At 41.5% G+C, this 18,545-nt stretch overlaps 1 protein-coding gene across 2 annotated transcripts; it reads left to right on the top strand.

Moving 5' to 3' along the window:
* The first annotated feature begins 321 nt into the window (after positions 1-321).
* egln2 (egl-9 family hypoxia-inducible factor 2) lies at positions 322-18,298 on the top strand. Of its 2 annotated transcripts, none has more exons than XM_044202623.1 (6): positions 322-509; positions 3,510-5,018; positions 14,470-14,589; positions 14,882-15,018; positions 16,354-16,421; positions 16,567-18,298. In XM_044202623.1, exons 2-6 carry the CDS (start codon positions 3,735-3,737, stop codon positions 16,617-16,619), a joined length of 1,662 nt encoding a protein of 553 aa, XP_044058558.1. In that variant the 5' UTR covers positions 322-509; positions 3,510-3,734; the 3' UTR covers positions 16,620-18,298. The 2 variants fall into 2 exon arrangements, with proteins under 2 accessions (XP_044058558.1, XP_044058556.1); XM_044202621.1 differs by lacking the exon at positions 322-509 and adding an exon at positions 2,499-2,864.
* Positions 18,299-18,545: the final 247 nt, after the last annotated feature.

The raw sequence follows: 18,545 nt of genomic DNA, 5'->3' as shown, positions 1-18,545 counted from the left end.
AGAATCAATATATTTTGTTTACAATAATAGTTTCATGAACAAATGTACATTTAGACCAGAATTGCTGAATGTTTTTAATAAGCCGTATTGGCCTTTTTAAAAAATCTGACAGCGCAGCAAAAGACAAAGTAAGCAAGTCTGCTTATAGGCCTCAACTGTCTGTTAACTCTTTGTTATCCTCTCTGCTTGATTCCTGTGGCGTCAACAGAAAAGAGGAAAGAGAGACAGTGACAGATAGAGAGAGAGAGAGGGACAGAAAAGAGGAGGAGGAGGAGGAGGAGATGTGTATACGTGCAGAGCTGCACTAGTCTGTGTTACACAGTCTGGGGGATTCCAGCCAGCTGCGTTGGGAGCACTGACCTTGGCAAAGAGTACACTGTTTTTCAGTCCTTGGGACAAACAAGTGTTGGATACAAGTGTCAACTGGTCAGCAGACAAATGATTTACTTACATTAATTAAAGGAGAGACGTTACTGCTTGACAATTCAGTGAACTCCATGAATACACAGGTATACCGTTTTTTATGTAATTATGTCATTTCATTATGTAAACTATATGTAAATTATTTTTTGGGAAAATACCATCATGTACCAACACTACAGGATACAGGATGGGAAGCTGTCGGGGTTATTTAATGTTGCAGGTGTGTGAATATGTGTTTCTAAGCTTGTTTTTTCCTTTAATTATGGTGCAGCTTTCCTGGTACATGAGAGCCCTGATTTATTTTGAGGCGACTTGTTTTCTCTGACCATAACTCTTATGTGGATGACATTGTCGGAGCCTACGTCACGGGCTAATGGTTTGCACATGTGTGTGCTTGTATGCGTGTGTTATTTCACCACCTATGTCTGCTGTGATCAAGTCAATGTTAAGTTCTATGCCAGACATTTAATATTTTGTGGGCTGTTCAAACACTACCTTGGGCAATGCAAGAACTTGGTACAGATTCTCCACTACAATCAAAGCCAAACAGTGAATCATCATTCCTAAAGTAATATCTGACTGCTCTGGTTGCCTGGCAGTGGCAAAACTTGGAGGGATTGTGTTATTTCCTGTCAACATTACTCACTATGTAGGCCGTGTGACTTGAAAATGAACTCATTCTGGCAAACATTGGTAGTAAGAATTTCCTTTGTCCCTTTAAACACACTACCTTTCCTTAATTAGGGTCAACCTTCGGCCTACTGTGTTCTGGAGGAAAAGCTGCCTCAGACTCACACTAAACCTCCTGGTCACATCTTGCTTTTCTAGGTCAGCACCAATTAAAATGTGTCACATCTCCATATCAGCAACAATAAAACATACAGTACATGCTGCACATGTGCTAATCTCAGATGAGCCCCTTTACCAATAAAATGGCAATAAAATGAGCCTTGACACTGGTAGAATTGCGTGGTGATTGCAGCCTTTATTAAGGTTACCTGTTGTAGTCATGTGGCAGATATGCTGAGATGATCAACAGAATCGTGATCTACTGAGCAATGTGTTATTCTTCATGTTGTTCATTTCCTGTGTGATTTCTTTACCAATTTTGAGTTTTACTTTACTCCGTTAACTTAGAAGGGATCAGAAATCTCATCAGATTTACATATCATGAATAATTTATGGTGTGAAAAAACTTTAAATTTTATTCCATTACTCAAAATATTACATGTCAACAAATCTTTGCTGGCTGATTTTATAAACGATCATGCGTTTTGTATGTAAAATATTTCCCTCTGAATTGTAGTAATATTCAAGCAAAGTACAAGTACCTGAGGTAAGCTAAGCTAACCGGCTGCTGGCTGCAGTTTCATGTTTACTGCACAGACATGACAGCGGTATCAATTGTCTCATCTACATCTCAGCAAGAAACCAAATAAGTATATTTCCCAAAATGTTGAACTGTTCCTTTGAGCACTCTGCTGAGTCTCACACTCAGCAATAGTGAAACTGAAGAGAAGATGGGTTAAATGTTGAGGTTTATCAGTATTATCAGACCCATCAGGCTTTGGATCAATTGTGTCTGACTGCATGCTTGCTGAGTCATTGAACTCAACTGAGCAAAGAACATGCTGATCTCCACACTGTTGGAGATCAAAATATATTTCTAGGTCTTATTGTATCATTGAGGGTTGCATCTGTGTAGGTGAAAAGATCATTAATGCAAAGTAACTAGTAGGCCTAACTAATGTTGTCAAATAAATGTAGTGGGGTAAAAAGTACAATATGAGTATAAAGTAGCACACAATGGAAATACTAAAGTATCTGCATTTTGTACTTACTGTAAGTACAGTAGGCCTACTTGAGTAAATGTACTTAGTTACATTCCACCACTGTAAGCCTAAGTAGCCTAAATAAATAAATAAGAAAACCCAAATAGGAGGAGAATCTTTCTTGCTGTAGAACAAAATAGCAGCAATCTTTTAAAATTGTTTTTTAAATTAAATTTTCTATCCGTATAGGGCGGTTTCTCTCAGTGCAGCTGAAGGTCGGTAGTAGTAGCAAATGGTCACATGACCTGTGTGCATGTAAATGACAGGAGGGAGTGGAGAGAGAGAGAGAAAGCGGGCTGCGGGAGGAGGAACGGGGGGTGGGGAGACAGAAAGTGGGGGCACTCGCCGACACAACGGAGAACACTTTTTTTGGTGATCGAAGGGACCTTGTGTGGTTCCGAGCATCTCCCTCCGTCCCCCGGTTGAGTTTAATGTGTCAGACCGGCGTTGGTCGCCGTCACACCCTGAACATTATTTATAACCGACAACAAAATTGGATGGGACGCAGACACACACACACACGGGCAAGACAATCCCGGAAATAACATGCGTACTCTCAGCCTGTCACGTACGCTCACTGTGGATTTGCATTGCTGTAGGCTGCCGTAGGTAAGCAGTGGACTGTGGTCACCTAGAGGGACATTTTACTTGCTTTTTCGACGTTATGGCTACATATTTAATGAATTTCCACTCTGAAATATGTGTTTCAACTGAATCAATAAATTGATGTCATGTTATGCTCAATTTTTTAAGGAGGGACCTAAACACAAGGCTGCTAAGTAGGTAATCAATAGCTGATAGATGAAAGACGAAATATAATAAATAAATAAAAGTCTTTTAATGGGAGTTTTACAGCAGCAGAATATAAATTCTAATTGTATAAGCCTGAATTTACAGCAGAAATGTTGTATTTGGTGGCCACTTTCTAATTTCAGTGTAAATGACTGTCAGTAAAAGTGAGTTTTTGTTTCATTCCTCAACATTTCCCCTTCTTTTTAATGATTAAAACTATTAGCTGCAATAAATAATGTAGCATAGACATGCACTTAATTTTGGTCTGATGGTTATATAGGCTACAATTGCCCTGTTCCATAGCGCTGTTTTGTTGTCGCACTTAAAATATATAAATACTGTATTATTAATACTGCGTTTGTTGCACCATATACATGCAGTAGATGTGTTTAAGCTCACTGTGACAAGTCGTCTGCACTGTGCTATTAATAGGCCTAAAATGTATCATTTTACTCTCCACAGATATCCTACACAGCCACAAAATGTTTATAAGACGGATGAAAACAAATACGCAGCTTGAGAGCATTAAATGAGAGTAACGGGTGAAATAAAAGCAAGTAGAAGACGACTTGGACATGAAACTTGTGGCTGTGGTAAAGATCCTCTCCATCAGAGAAAGCAGTGGCTCAGCTGGAAAATGAAGCGAGGACGTGAGCTACGTGCGCATCCAGCAGATGACGAGATGAAATGGAGAGCTTGGGACACACGGACCTTTTAAACCCAAGCTCTTCCCGCGGATCCGTCGCTGTTTCACCCTCGCAGGAGAGAAAGACGAGCGGCCAGCAGCTCGTCTGTGGAGCGGCAGAGATTCACCACACGTACGGAGCGGACATGGGGCTTAACGGTTTCTGCGCGGCGCCGGTCGGGAGTCCAACAGCCGCGGAGTTACTCGCGGGTCTGGCCTCTCAGACCGACTCCCCTGCAATCACAACCCCGACGAAGCAGTCCAAAACCGGCGTCCCTCTCTACAACGGCGGGGTGGTGTCTCCATCTGCCACCGTAGAGGGGAGCCACGCAGACGTTTTGGCTCACACACCAAACGGTTACCCGGCACAAAATAAGGGGGTGGCGGGGGTGACAGGCGGCCCTATGTACCCCCTCACCAGCAGAGCGTCTCTGGTGGAGAGCGGGGACAGGACAGCTCATGAGAAGTGCCCTTTAGTGATGAGGAGGATCAATGGTGACCTGAAAGCCAGACAGATGCAACAACAGAAACGGAGAGGTGGGGAGAACCGGGACATGGGGTCAGGTACTCTTAATGGTCTCATAATAGGGTTACCAGGGTTAGAGAGTTCTGTGGACCCGGTTTTTGCTTCGGGAGACTCAGACTTTAAACGGAGAAGGTTGGCAGATGGAAGTGTTGCTCACAAATCTTCAGAGGCCTCCAGAGTGGCCCGAGCAGTCTCCCCGCTCACAGTCACAGTAAACTGCAGCAACAGTTCCCATAGCAACCAAATGACTGTCAATCATGTGCACTGTGTCACTCCCCAATCTCCCTTCACCCCTCCTGCCCCTCATACTAACCAGCACAACGGACATAAGGTGCCCTCCCCAGTCCCGCCAGTTGCACCCACCCAGACCTCCCCCGTTGAGGGTAACTGCATACCGACCCCACCGCCTTCTGCAGGGGCTGGCTGGTCAGCAGAGCGCATCGCCCAGCAGTACATCGTCCCCTGCATGAAATACTATGGCATCTGTGTGAAGGACAACTTCCTGGGCCCTCAGCTGGGCGACGGGGTCCTGCAGGAGGTGGAGGTCCTAAACCGCAGCGGGAAATTTCGGGGCGGGCAGCTGGTGAGCCAGAAGAGCATTCCCTCTCGGAGCATCCGGGGCGACCAGATCGCCTGGGTGGAGGGACGAGAGCCCGGGTGCGAGAGCATCGGGGTGCTGATGGCTCACATTGATGAGGCCGTCATGTACAGCGCTGCCAGTGGACAGCTGGGGGACTGTGTCATCAATGGACGCACTAAGGTGAGAGGAGGAACAGGGGTGGGGACAGGTGGGGTCAGGGGTACGTTTTCCATCTACATGCCACAGGGAGAAAACAGATCCTACAAAAACCGCTGATGTACGAGTGTCAGTCTGATGACATCATTTAATTTCGAGCAAGTGGTTGGTTGTGTCATGCCTGCTCTGCTCTATCTTTGCTTCTTTAATGCCGACATGCAGGCAGGCAAACTCACACCACAGTGGGAAAGCGAGCTGAGCGTCAGGTAGGGTGTCAGGATGAGCCCTGCTGTGTTTCTGGCACATGTGAGCTTGATAAGGGGGCCTGTGGGCTGAGCCTCCCTCCTGAACTGGCCCTGTGCCTGGGTTGAGGCCTGCCTAAGTTTGCCCCAGTCCTAGCCTTCATACCACTGCTGCCCAGAAGAAAAAGAAAAACTTTCTGGGGCTGTATCTGCTGTGCCATCGCTATATCTCCTCCTGCCTTTGAAGACAACCTTTTTATATCACCATTTTCACCCATGCAAACATGGTGCTGGCCTGGCAGGAGTTTTGTTTGTTTGTTTCCTTTGTGTCATATGAGCCACATGTTTTCTATTTATTTTACCGTGACTGCACTGCATGCCTCAGTTTCTCTTTTCCATTGATATTTTTCAAATGCCATGCACAGATACCACAACACACCACTTAAGATAAACACTAAATGACTAAACAGCCTACATCTATTTTAATTCCTCTTCTTCATAGTCCACAGTTGGTCTGGCAGGCAGTCGTTTTCTCTGTCCTGCATACAGGCGTCAACATTGTGTATTGTGTGCAGGACAGAGAAACCTCCCACCCTCCTCCCTGTAGTGACGCAGTCCTGGGTTATCTGAACAAGGTAATGTCAGTGGCCTATTCTGACTGAAGTCTGGTTTATTCCCCATTCTGAATCTAATATTACACTCAACATATTACAATCTTCACTAATGTTTTCCCCTGTAACATGGAACAACTGTGCAATAGAGTGAAGAGCACTCGTAATAATCTGATTGTCTGTTTCTCTCTGTATTCTGTAACATTGTGATCATTGTGTTTTTCCCTATCAGCTGTGGGTTAACCATTACATGTCAGTCTAGACTGTTGCCCAACATGTTCTCAGGGTTTTAGCAGCCCCCTTGTTCAGTCAAGATTTACTGTATAACAGATCCAGACAATGCAGATTTATGTGGTTTGAAACATTTGTCAGTAGCAGGTCTTGATAAATATTAATTCAGCTTTTTTGAAATAGCAAATTTCCAAATGAAAGATAAAAAATGTGACAGATGGTGAAATATTAGTATTGTAATACTTTTAGAAGAGGTCAGTTTTACACAGGTTAAACTGTGTCAAGCTATTATGTCCCATGCGAAAAATAAATCCAGGAGGGCTCTCGATGAATACCATGTGTGATCTGAAGTAGACACAACATTACTGCTCCCCATGGGGAAATTAGCAGAAAGCTGTTACCTGCAAGCTGGCAACCCCAGATTAACTTCTGTAGTCTTTGCTTAATCAACAGAGCTATCAATGAGACTGTTGAGTAAATGTTCAGAAATATACATACAGCATTTCTGTAGCATTATTCATATTAAATGACTACGACTAAATGAACACACACGTGAGAATTTGTCCTATCAGCAGTCATGTGTGGGTTGTGTCTTTCTGTGTACTCATCTCCATGTTTTATATAATCATCTACAGGATTTCCCCCTCTCTTCCCATTGTATTTGCTCCACAACCTCGTTCATCCCATCCGTGCACCACCACACGTAGCACCTTGCCCTCTGTGCACGTTGAGTCATTTATATAAGCTCGAGGTAGTGTTTAAACAGCAACTTGTTTGGCATACCTCACATCAGCAGCCTTTGCTCTCTTAAATATGGGCTGACAGAGCCGCTTTCAGGTCAGAGTCATGCCTAATCTGTGACTTAATGACAGCAAAACAGGAAAGTGAAGTGACTATAATGGAATGCAGTTTAGAGTGCAATATTAGGACCTTCTGCCTACTGCTAGAGTTGCATTCTACTGTGCACAAACACTGTCTCGCTTAGGAAAAGATATAAAAGCCCTCTTTATCTGTTGACACTTTGAGCTGCAGCTGAAGTGGATTTAATCTGTGAAATCAACAGCACGTCAAAGCTGTCACCTCGATTTACCTGCCTGTCCTGAAGAAGAGTCAGCTTAATTTCTTTTTAAAAACATGATTATGCTATTCATCCGCGCATACATTTAATGACGTCAGTATAAAATATATTGATAGACATGTTTCTTTTATTGAATCACTTGGATTGGCACATGTATGAAGTTTGAAAACAGTCAATAGAAGTGGCCTCCTGGGAAGAAACAGGATTTTAGATCAAGAGGAGTTTATTCTGGGTTGGTCAAATTTGTATTGATGGATGCCAGTTTTGTAAGATTGCACTGTTTTCTATGTTTATATGTCTGTCCATACCTTCCACGAGCTTATTAGGATGTAATGTTGTGTTAAGTTATTCACATTCACATGGCTGATTCCCTGGTAAAAATGTTAGATTGCCAAACGCCAACTGTTCCCTGGCCAAATCTATCCGTTCGCCCTTGGTACATTAAAAAAAGTTCAATGCTGCACAGTACAAAATGTCCTGGCTGGGTGTTCCTGTAGAGGAGTGCTAGAGACAGCGTAGCAATAGATACAACGATGGGGTGTGAGAGAGAGAGGAAGTGATAGGAAAAGAAAAGATGAAGATCAGGGATGAGTACATCCAGATAGAAGGTCACTGCGTCTTTTCCGTCCTCCTCCTCTTCGTCAAGCGACATTTATCCCCAAAACCTAATTTATTTTATACCTGTTCCTTCATTTTTTCACTTTTCTTCTTGTCTTTTATTCTGACCTCCTTTTCCTTTCCTCTGTCCTTTACTTCACCCTCTTTCTCCTTCATCTTATCTACCCCCTTGTTCGCTACTTGGACAAAATATTTCCCAGCCGTTACCTTGGTAACAGGCCCATACAGAGTGGAGCTCTGCATTGTGTATGAAAGAGATGGAGAGAGAACGAGAGGGGCTGGCAATGCCTCACCAGCAGTGGGTAATATCTCTGTACCCTGACTCCTGTTAGTCAGCCGGAGCCAGGTTTTGGTGCCTGTGAGACATACAGTAGGAAAGATTATAGGGTTAACAATGGAATGGTAAAGGCCAGACAGGGAAAAGGTGGGAAAGTGTTGTATTATGGGGAAGAGAGAAACAACTCAGCGCAGGGAACGAGACACATGAAAGGGGAGGGGATAGACTGGAAGTGAGAGTGTAAGGAGTGGGAGGATAGTGTTGAGCGAGGGAGAAGGGCCGATGCTGCAGAAGCTTCGGTAAAACGAGAATGTCTGCTGCAGCGGCGTGTCCTCAGATGCTCCTCCTAGATCTCAGCAGTGCCACCACGCAGACAGGAGCTAGACGTCATATGCTAACACACAATGCAGCTACAGCCCTCCTAGCTAGCCTGTCTGGATGGATGATGGATAGATAGACAGACAGATAAATTTGCTATTTTGGTATTAATTAGTCTCTGTTCAGACAGTTCAGAGGGTAAACAGAACAAATCAAGACCATATAATCATTACCAGTTAATATTTGCTTCCACAAGATATAGTATTAAGGACATAATTTGTGTTTATTTGGGTATTCCCTTGGTGCAGTACCAACCTATTATTTTAAATGCAACTCAGTGTAACAGCATGGATGCTGTTCTTAGCTGTTGTTGGAATAGTTGCACCACCTTGTGATTATGAGCATTTTAATAAGATGTGAATAGCGCCTCAGTTTTTGTCATGCATCCAGTCTTAATGCATGACGATTAGTTGATTTATCAATTAGTCGATCGACAGAAGATGGACTATTTTGATTATCAATGAATTGTTTCAGTCGTCTTTCAATCAAAAATGCCGAACATTCTCTGGCTCCAATGTGAGGTGTTGTTGCTTTTTTCTGTTTTTATCTCATGGTAAATTGAATATCTTTGGGTTTTGGACTGCTGGTCAGGTAAAACAAGCAATTTGAAGACATCACCTTGGACTCTGGGAAATTATAATGGACATTTTTCATTATTTTATGACATTTTATAGACTAAATAATTAATTGATAAATTAATCGTCAGATTAATTGATAATGAAAATAATTGTTAGTTGCAGCCCTAAAGTGCACTTCATACTCAAACATGGTTAGAATTAGTGTAAAGGATGGTCCTTGTTACCTCAAATTGCTTTTGATGCCATATTTATTTCCATTGTGTTTTGTTGTTGGTATATGTCAAAACACATTACACTACAGTATGTGCATCATATGAAGCATTAATAAACATCTCATACTCGTTTTTTTAATCATCTAAAAATGTGTACATACATACACTCACACCCACAGAAACACACACACACACACACTGTGTTTCTCCATCCTAGCATTCATGGTGACTCATGCATAATGAGTGCCATTGGGGCCATAGCAGGATTGACTCATTAGGGCTGAGCACACTTTCCCACTTTTGTTTTATGTTCACATGAAAATACACTTGACACTTGAATATTTGATCAGGTTTCTAATTCCACCATCTATCCCTCATTAAAGATAGAGATAGCTCCTTCTCCAAATATGGTGACTGCCAAAAACAGCAAGCAGAGCAGTAACTTGCAAGTATGTCAGCCTTTTTTTCCTCATGTAACTGTGCAAACCATGCACTACCAGCATATGGACATTACAGAAACACACACACACACACACACACACACACACACACACACACACACACGCAGATATCACTCTAATTGGTGCTGTGTTGATGTGACTCAGCATCAACTAGAGACTGATACTTTGATACTTTTGTAACCTTAGTGACAAAACCCTCTCATGGTAAAAAGTACACCTACCTTCAAAACACACACACACACAGATCAGCTTTCTCTGTAAGTTTAAACCAGTCCAGCGTTGTTGTTTATGTTGCAGTAAATCCATAAATCTCTCGAGAGCCTTGGTACATTAGCAGATGTTAGTTGATGTTAAGACTGAGAGTGGCATTCACTTGGATCAAAGGGTTGGGTATTATATCCTCAGAAACAATTACAGATTCATAGTCTGACCTCTGACCTTCATAGTCTGAATCTAGCTGAATAATGGGCCATGATATGAGCCAGGAAGGAAAGCACAAATATTCGCTGGGAGTGACAAAGCAGTTCATCATAATTCAGTTTAATTCACCCAGACTTGTATATCTTTCACTTTTCTCAAATCCAGTCTGTTAGCAACTATTAATAATAGCTGATCCTGATTTGTATCCTATCCTGTGTCACCCAGGCTGCTTGTGAGTAATCAGCTGTGGAAATTAAGCAAGATAGCAGTGCTGCTTGACAGTTAGTGAGTCAAGTGGTTTCAACCCGCAGAGATGGCAAACATCTGTCGTGCTGAAGTGTCCTTGCGCAAGACCCTGGCCCACTCCCAACATTCACCCTCAGATACTTTCAGACTTTGATGCATGTTTCCAATAACCAACAAGTTATCAGGGCTGTCCCATTGCGAAATTGGGAGGAGCTTGAGGACTCTAATGCACACTTTTCATAAGTTTGCAATGCAACAGAGTTTGCTTGAAGAAATTACTGTTTTAGCTACTTCTTTATTCAATGAAGGCACGGCCATGTTGATTTGTTTTCACCTCATTTGATCAAACAATATTACGTATCAGTTGTTGGTATATTCAAAAAAGAACAAGAAACACACAAATGCCTCTGCCCAGGTAACAAGCTTTCTTTCCCATTCCTCATAAAGACTTTGCACCCTCCTGTACTCTCACATTTATGCTGATCATGCATGTAATGTTAATTAAAGTTGGGGTTCAGTGCTGAAGGTTTAAGGTGGACACTGGGACTGGACCAGTGGATCTCTACCAGCTCCAGAGCTGCTGGTCTGTAGCTGACCCTGCACTCTAGCCTGACATAAGGGGTCAAGTAGAAGAGAATGTAGGCTACCAATGGTGGCTAGTATAGTATGGCAAAATTAAAATAGTATGTCCATAGAGATCATGAGTAACCATATGGTATGATATACACATACTCAAGTCCTCCACCGCTCTTCTTAATTTCTGTCAGGGCTCCAGACTAACTTTTTACATTGGTGGCATTGGTGCGCCTAGCTTTTTGATTTAGGTGCACCAGCACATAATTTAGGTGCATCCAATACTACACACACCCCGGCTTGCCCCGTATGTGTCTCTGTGCTCTGTTGACTTTCTTCATCATCAGTATGTTTTATAAAGTCGCTCAAAAAACAACTCCCCATTTTGAATTTTTTCACCCGCAATTCCGTTTTCACAACAGCTTGTTGTTAATGATGTTGCCTAATGAAACGATCGAAACCAACGTGGTACTGAATGCAATCTGTACCAACAGGTGCACTTACGGATTGTTTGCCTAATTGAAAATATCTTTTCTTGTCCCTAGATTGACTGTTTCCTAAACAGCCTTTAGCTTCAGCCACCTTAACATCTTACATCTCAGTTACAGTAGTTCATATAATATAAAGATTCAAATAAGAGACGTTTTTAAACTGCAACATCTACTTCTAGGTACTAGGTACTGTTTCTAAAATTGTCCTCAGTGTTTACAATCATTATTTTAACTCCTACTACCTTCCTCACAAACATACATATGTTTTTCCCCTCACTCTTTCTACTTGCCAAGCAGCAATGGAGATATTTCATCAACCTTATCTAGCCCCTCTCCCCTCCTCACCCCTCTCTCCACGATCATTCCTCTTATCAGAATATGCGTGCAGCATTGGAGTTTATTTTTGTTCTTGTCCAGAACAGCCTGTTCTTCCTACCCAGCCCATCACCTTGACAGCCCGGGTATCTACCCAGTGATGCCATTAGGCCATTAGTGCTGGTGCCTGGCAGACAGGTGGTTGGTGCCAATTAGACTTTAACTTACTGTGGGCACAGATCTCTGCAGAGATGAAGGAGCGAGGAGGGTTGAAGTGACAGATAGGATCGAGACGTGCTGTGTCATGCTGTGTGACTGAACGTTTTGTTTGTGTGTGTGTGTGTGTGTGTGTGTGTAAGCCACTAACTGAAGGAGATTGAAACCATGTGGATGTATGTGAAACTGGTTTAGATATAAGTGACGAGTTATTAATTCACATCTATTTTTTTAATGCCTGGGATTGGTTTGGAATGAGTAACATAACCCTCCTCCTAAATTATATGCCTGTCTTGTGTAAGCATTGATTTAGACATTGTTTGTGCGTGCGTGCGTGTGTGTGTGTGATGTGTTTATGCTGCAGGCTAGGGCTGAGCTGTCTGGTGTGGCATATTACATGTTAATTGTGGTTAATTACAGTTGTTACCAGTTTGAAAAAAGCTATTTACTGGGAAAACACACTTCCTTGAACACATGCACACCCAAAATAATCACTCTAATCCTTATATGTGTGTAGAGAAAATCCAATAAAACCATTTAACCCTTGGTATTGACATTTTGTAATGTAGTAGGGTTAAATTGATCTAATAACCTTATAATATGTATAAGGAACTTTTATTTTCATGACTGCAACCATTGTAACAGAGTGGCTATTTTTCCTTGTGTGTTTTGAAACAAATATGAAGACCTACATACATTTTTATAAAACCGTTCCTGTCTGCACAAAAGGGCATCTATCCCTACAACACAGTATCAGCTGTTATCAGTTTAGTACAAGATCAACTACAGCAGGTCATTTGAACTTGACCCTGACAGTAGTGTGCTAAAAGCAGACTACTCTCTGCAAGACTTTTTCCTGCCACCACTTGTGATGACATTGCAAGGTTAGCAAGTAGGGGTACCAAGGGATATTTCACGTCTAGATTGACTGACTGAAATGAAATGTCCCTGCGGAGTATTTTCCTACTCATAAAACATTTGCAAAGCCAATTTTTGGAAGAATTTGAAACCTACATTGTTTATGTTCATGTTTGTTTGCTAGCAGTCTTCTTCTTCCTGGCCTGCTAATGCATTGTTAAGTTTTTTGGAAGACCAACTATTGGTTGGTGGAATAATGTAAAACAATAGTCAGGGCTGTCTATCATGTTGCCTACATGCACACGTTCGCAACAAGAACGCACATGCAGGAGATACAAACAGGATCCCCTCTTAAGCGAACTCTCTCTCCTACAGTCTTAATAACTCCATCATTGACAAAACATAATGTAACGTCATAATGTGAGCAGCTGATCTCCTGTGACAAATTCTAATTACTCTAATAACATCCAGATTACATTAATGCTTCTAATGGTCATTATGTCCTTACACATATTTTTCTTTTTTCTTTGCGTACATTTTATTTGTTCCCTTTGACACAACAAGTCTGTTGGAGCCCTGAGCAAAAGGTCTGGAGGTTAATGAGCTCTGACTGTGAGCGTTGGTCAGTAATGAGAGCAGACAATGGCGGCTGAACAGAGTCATACATAACACAACCAAACTCACTTGGCTGTGAATGAGGAGGGGAAATACCACAAGTGGAGGAGGAGGGCAGCTTGCTCTCTCACCGAAACCCTCCTACACAAAACGTACCATCACTTTTATTTGAGTTTCACAAACAACACAAGAACAGGTGCGTTTGTCTTAGAAATCTATGTGAGCACTGTTTCATTTCCTCCTCTCACATTGTACTACAAGAGCTTAAATGATAGCGCCAAGCAAGTTAAATCGATACTGCAGCAGTGCAGAACCTGTTAGTCATGAATGATAGTGTCCCAGATCTGAGCTGAAGTGATGCAGCTCATTTTCACCCTCGTGCAGTACATTTAAAGTCACATGGTCCTGTAGTGGTGGTGGTCTGGAATTCACATTGGCTGAAGAGCTCTCACGCAGGTCTCGGTTCCCTTGGACTCCCCAGAGAAAGCAGCGCTCTCCTGCTTCACAGCCTCCAACACATAGACGTCAAGCAGGGGAAATACCAGCGCGATGCCATTGTTTGAACGTGGATACTCTATCTACAGATCATTTTGTAGCTGGGAACAACAGCTGAACTCTGACACATTTCTTTGCTCCTTCTCTCTCTCGTGAGTGTGTGTGTTTCACAAATTACATTATGGAATGTTATATTAATCATGCAAATAGTCCACCTGGAGAACAGTCTACTATGGAGCAGTGGGAAAGCTGTTGGTAGAGCAGACAGTCACAGGTGTCTTTTGCATCTTCCTTGTGCTGACAGAAATTTCTAAATGCTGATTGGTCACCTGTAGCTCCTCCTACTGATGATTGATTGATCATATGTAGTTCCTCAAACTGTGGCCATTCAAGACAGGTGGACTGTCCAATAAAGAGAATAAATACCTTAAGTCACTGCCATCTCGACCAGCATGTGCAGTCAAACCTACAAAAAATGTTGTTATGATGTCAAGTGTTATTTTTATGGTCTAAGGTGGACACGAAAACACAGCTAACCATCCCATTACTTCTGTTTTTAGGCCATGGTTGCCTGTTATCCAGGTAACGGGGCAGGGTACGTCCGCCATGTTGACAATCCTAACGGTGACGGACGCTGCATCACGTGTATCTACTATCTCAACAAGAACTGGGATGTCAAGGTACATTTATAAGATCAATATTAGTTTAATTTAGAAAATGATTTTTTAAATGAATTATTATTATTATTATTATTATGCTTGTGATTATTATTGTATCATCACAAAAATAGTGTATTTCCAGTGTAGTCAAAAAACACACCTCATGCAGACATAGGCTAAAATGTGCATCTGGTATCATAACACTCTATGGCCTCCTATCAGTGTGACTGCTTTTTAAAGGCCATTTGTTTTCTGGATTTTTTTTAAATTGTTGTGACTGCGTCATGTGCGTTGTGTGTATGCATGTTTGTAGAAACAAGGAGGGTTGCTGCAGATCTACCCTGAAGGCAAAAATGTGGTAGCCAACATCGAACCTCTGTTTGACCGGCTGCTCATCTTCTGGTCTGACCGCAGGAACCCACACGAAGTCAAACCAGCCTATGCCACTCGGTTAGTAACTCTTATATATACAGTGCTTACACACATGCACACAAACTCATATAAAGTTATACCATGATTTTATATTGTATGGGAAGAAACAGGGCACACTGCCACTGTTGCCACTTGTGTATATCCAGCATATTTTAGTCCACTCTATACTGTAAATACATATATTTATAATTAACACCATGTTAATTATAATGTAAATAAACTGCAAATTAGTTTATCAATTATTTAACAGTTTGCACCAAAAACAAAAGTAGATTTATTATACATTTTAATAAACAAGCAGGTTAAATATGCACCCACAAACACACACACACACACACACACACACACACACACACACACACACACACACACACGGACAGAGAAGGATCCTGCCTCTTATATTTCCTCTTTCCTGCTCTACTCAAGTCAAGAACTTTGTCAGGGATGCTTGTTTTCTAATGACAAAAGAAACCAGGATCCACATTTGTTGAAGTTTCTTTGATGCTCATGTGAGATAGACCCACTTTGTACATAAACAGACTAAGCACTTGCACACATACTGTTATTTACATCGTAGCACCAAATAGTGGCATCCATCAAGGGCACATAACACATATCGTTTCACTCCTGCATTTCTTCCTCTCCTCTCCTCTCCTCTCCTCTCCTCTCCTCTCCTCTCCATCTGACTGCTGGGGGGCGAGGCGGAGCCGGAGGCAGGAAGTATGTGTTTCCTGAGGGGTTGGTGGGAGGGAGAGGGGAGGAAGGTTCGATTGCAAGACTCGTGCTGGAGAGGCACAGACATGAGAGACAGGAATAAACAACACAGCCCCACAGGAGAGACTAGAAACTGTAGAAGTTAACACTGTGCTACCCTGGACATCTACTACCCTGGACAGTCTGCTGTTCACTTTTATAAGATGTGTCATAGACATTTTTTGTAAGCTGTTGTCTCTTGCTGGGTCAAAAATGTATCTTTCAAAGACCAGTTGTTTTCCTTTTGATCTGATTTTTTTTTTTTTTTTTTTTTAGAGCGATTTGGTCTTTATCACTGACAGTTTTGTAAAGTGTTGCTAAGCTACATTTATGTGTGAATATACAACCCTTAAACAGAACCGTTTGACCAAAGTGAACTGGAAATAAACTGTATTTTTACTCATTTTAGGGCATTTTAGGGACTTTATTTCTTAATGTCACAGCCATTTCATGAACTTTTCATAGGCAATTTTGATTAAACTTAAGCCCAGTTTATTTCTTACACTAGAAACAGCTCATTTTCATATATTGTACTAACAAAAGAGATTAGCTCTTGTCTTAGTGTTATTAAGATCTCTTTGTCCTTCTTGTGTCTTACAGCTATGCCATCACAGTCTGGTACTTTGATGCCAAAGAGAGAGCTGAAGCTAAAGAGAAGTACAGATTGGGTAAGTGTCTTTTCAGTTGTAGTTCAATGTCAGTTTCACTTTCTTTCCTAGCTTGTTTATGCATTATATCACCGCTGTTTATATTTGGTGCAACTTAATATTGTATATGACTAACATGATCTTTCTCTATCGCTTGTGTCCATAGCAACAGGACAGAAAGGTGTTCAAGTGCCTGTCACTCAAAACAGCAGGACATAAATCTCATCTAATCACTGGAGAGCACTCCGAAAGTATTATGTGCCTTCCTGAACTGCTAATGGACGTCATGATCACAAAGGGAGACACCGTTAAACTGTCAGTCATCACTGCAGCTCTGTGCCACTTTTACAGTGTCAGCTGTGATGTAATGTTTTCCTGCCATGTGATTGGTCTGCTGAACAAAGACGTGGCAGATATAGAGCAAAACGGACTGGATTGTGTGGCAAAGGTGAGATCAGAATTACGTGTCATGGCAAAAGAAGAAGAAAGTAACTTCGATGTCTCCCTGAATCATGTATGAAGACTGCAAACTGAAAAAAAAACAGACTCCTTAATTTTATTTTGTTGCAGTTTTGCCTGTTCAGTTATCAGTGATGTTGTGATGTATTGAGAAATCATTGTTTTACTCTGCTCTGGTGTAATTTTCAATTAAAACACAAGGAGCATAAATGATGAATCAGTGGACAGACAGTGGGAAAAGGGGGCACAAGGAGTTGACATCAGTGGCGTAATCCCTGAAATTTCTTATTTCCCCTTGTCTCATGATGTGGTCCCCTTGTCTCGCGATGTGGGCAAGTGTGTACTTGTGGTCAGCATAAAGGCAGAGGCACAGAAAAGAAATAGTCCTTAACAACGCATCAAATGGTTGTCAGCCATGATACAGTGGAAAGTTGCCCTATGTAACTCATTCAGTCAGTCTTGGCTCAAGCACTAAACCTAAACATTACAGGGACGTTACTTAAAATTTGCATGAGGACAGCTCAACACCATAGTTTTACTCTGTATAGCACACTAAGTAGAGTTCAGGAAGTATTCCAGGACTTTCTTTTACAATATCTGGCTAAAACTAAAAAAAATTTGTAACGGCTTTAAAATGTTAGTGCGACAAAATTACTTATCCAGCATGGACATACATTTTTTTTTTTTTTTTTTTAGTAGTTGTAATGTATGAAACATTATTAGGATGTTAGGACTGCACCTAGAGTACACAAAGCTTTTCTACATAACTGATGTGTAGTGCTGTCTGTATGAATGAAATACACGGCTCACACTTGAGACAAGAGGCAAGCTGTCCAGTGACAGGGGTCAAAACAGGGTTTGATGAAACAGAGGGTGTTTTCTGTGTTGGTGTGCGTGTGTATGTGTGTATGTGCTCATTAGCCTGTATGCACATCCAGCTTGACTCCTGTTCTTAACAAGATGAAAACAGTATGTATCACCGGTTTGGACACTGTCAGACAAACCTTCTGCCCAAACAAACACACATACCTGACCATTTACAGTACAAAGCACAGAGTTAAGCACACACTGTATGGGAACTGCAGGGTCAAACTACTGCCTGCTGTGTGGGATTGAGTATTTGTGTGTAAATGTGTACTCGCACATGTATGTGACAATTTCCACTGTCTCAGAGAGGGTTGCAGGTATTGTCTCAGTGTATTTAAATTGGTTAAAATAGAAGGTTATTTGAAAAGCACTTTATTGTTTGAAATGCCATGTGTGAATGATACAAAAAAATACAACTAAAAATTTTGATTAATGCCTTTATGCTGTGGATAATATGGTCATTCAAATGCAATAGAAACTAAAATAATGAGAACAAATGGAAATTGTTCGTCTATTTTTATTTTTTTTATTTTGGAGTATTTAATTAAAACCTGTCTGTTTTTGTACACAAAGAATTTGTAATTGATTTACTGGGAAAAAAAATCTTAGCTGAATCCCAGTTTTATTCAGCTAGGAAGATGAGACCAAGAAAGCAGCACCAGAAACATTTTCAAAATTAAATACTATCAATCTCAGTCATACGCTACATGAGTGATCAAAATACAGTAAACTAATTGCAGGGCATACTGTGAATATCAGAAACCAAGTCTGTCTGTCTATTTGAATATGACATAATGCTAAAATAAACACTGACAGCCC

This window comes from Siniperca chuatsi, linkage group LG7 (genome assembly GCF_020085105.1).
Source record: "Siniperca chuatsi isolate FFG_IHB_CAS linkage group LG7, ASM2008510v1, whole genome shotgun sequence".
Classification (NCBI taxonomy): Eukaryota; Metazoa; Chordata; class Actinopteri; order Centrarchiformes; family Sinipercidae; genus Siniperca; species Siniperca chuatsi.
The sequence above is the reverse complement of the archived record's forward strand: the minus strand, read 5'-3'. Positions and strand labels throughout refer to the sequence as shown.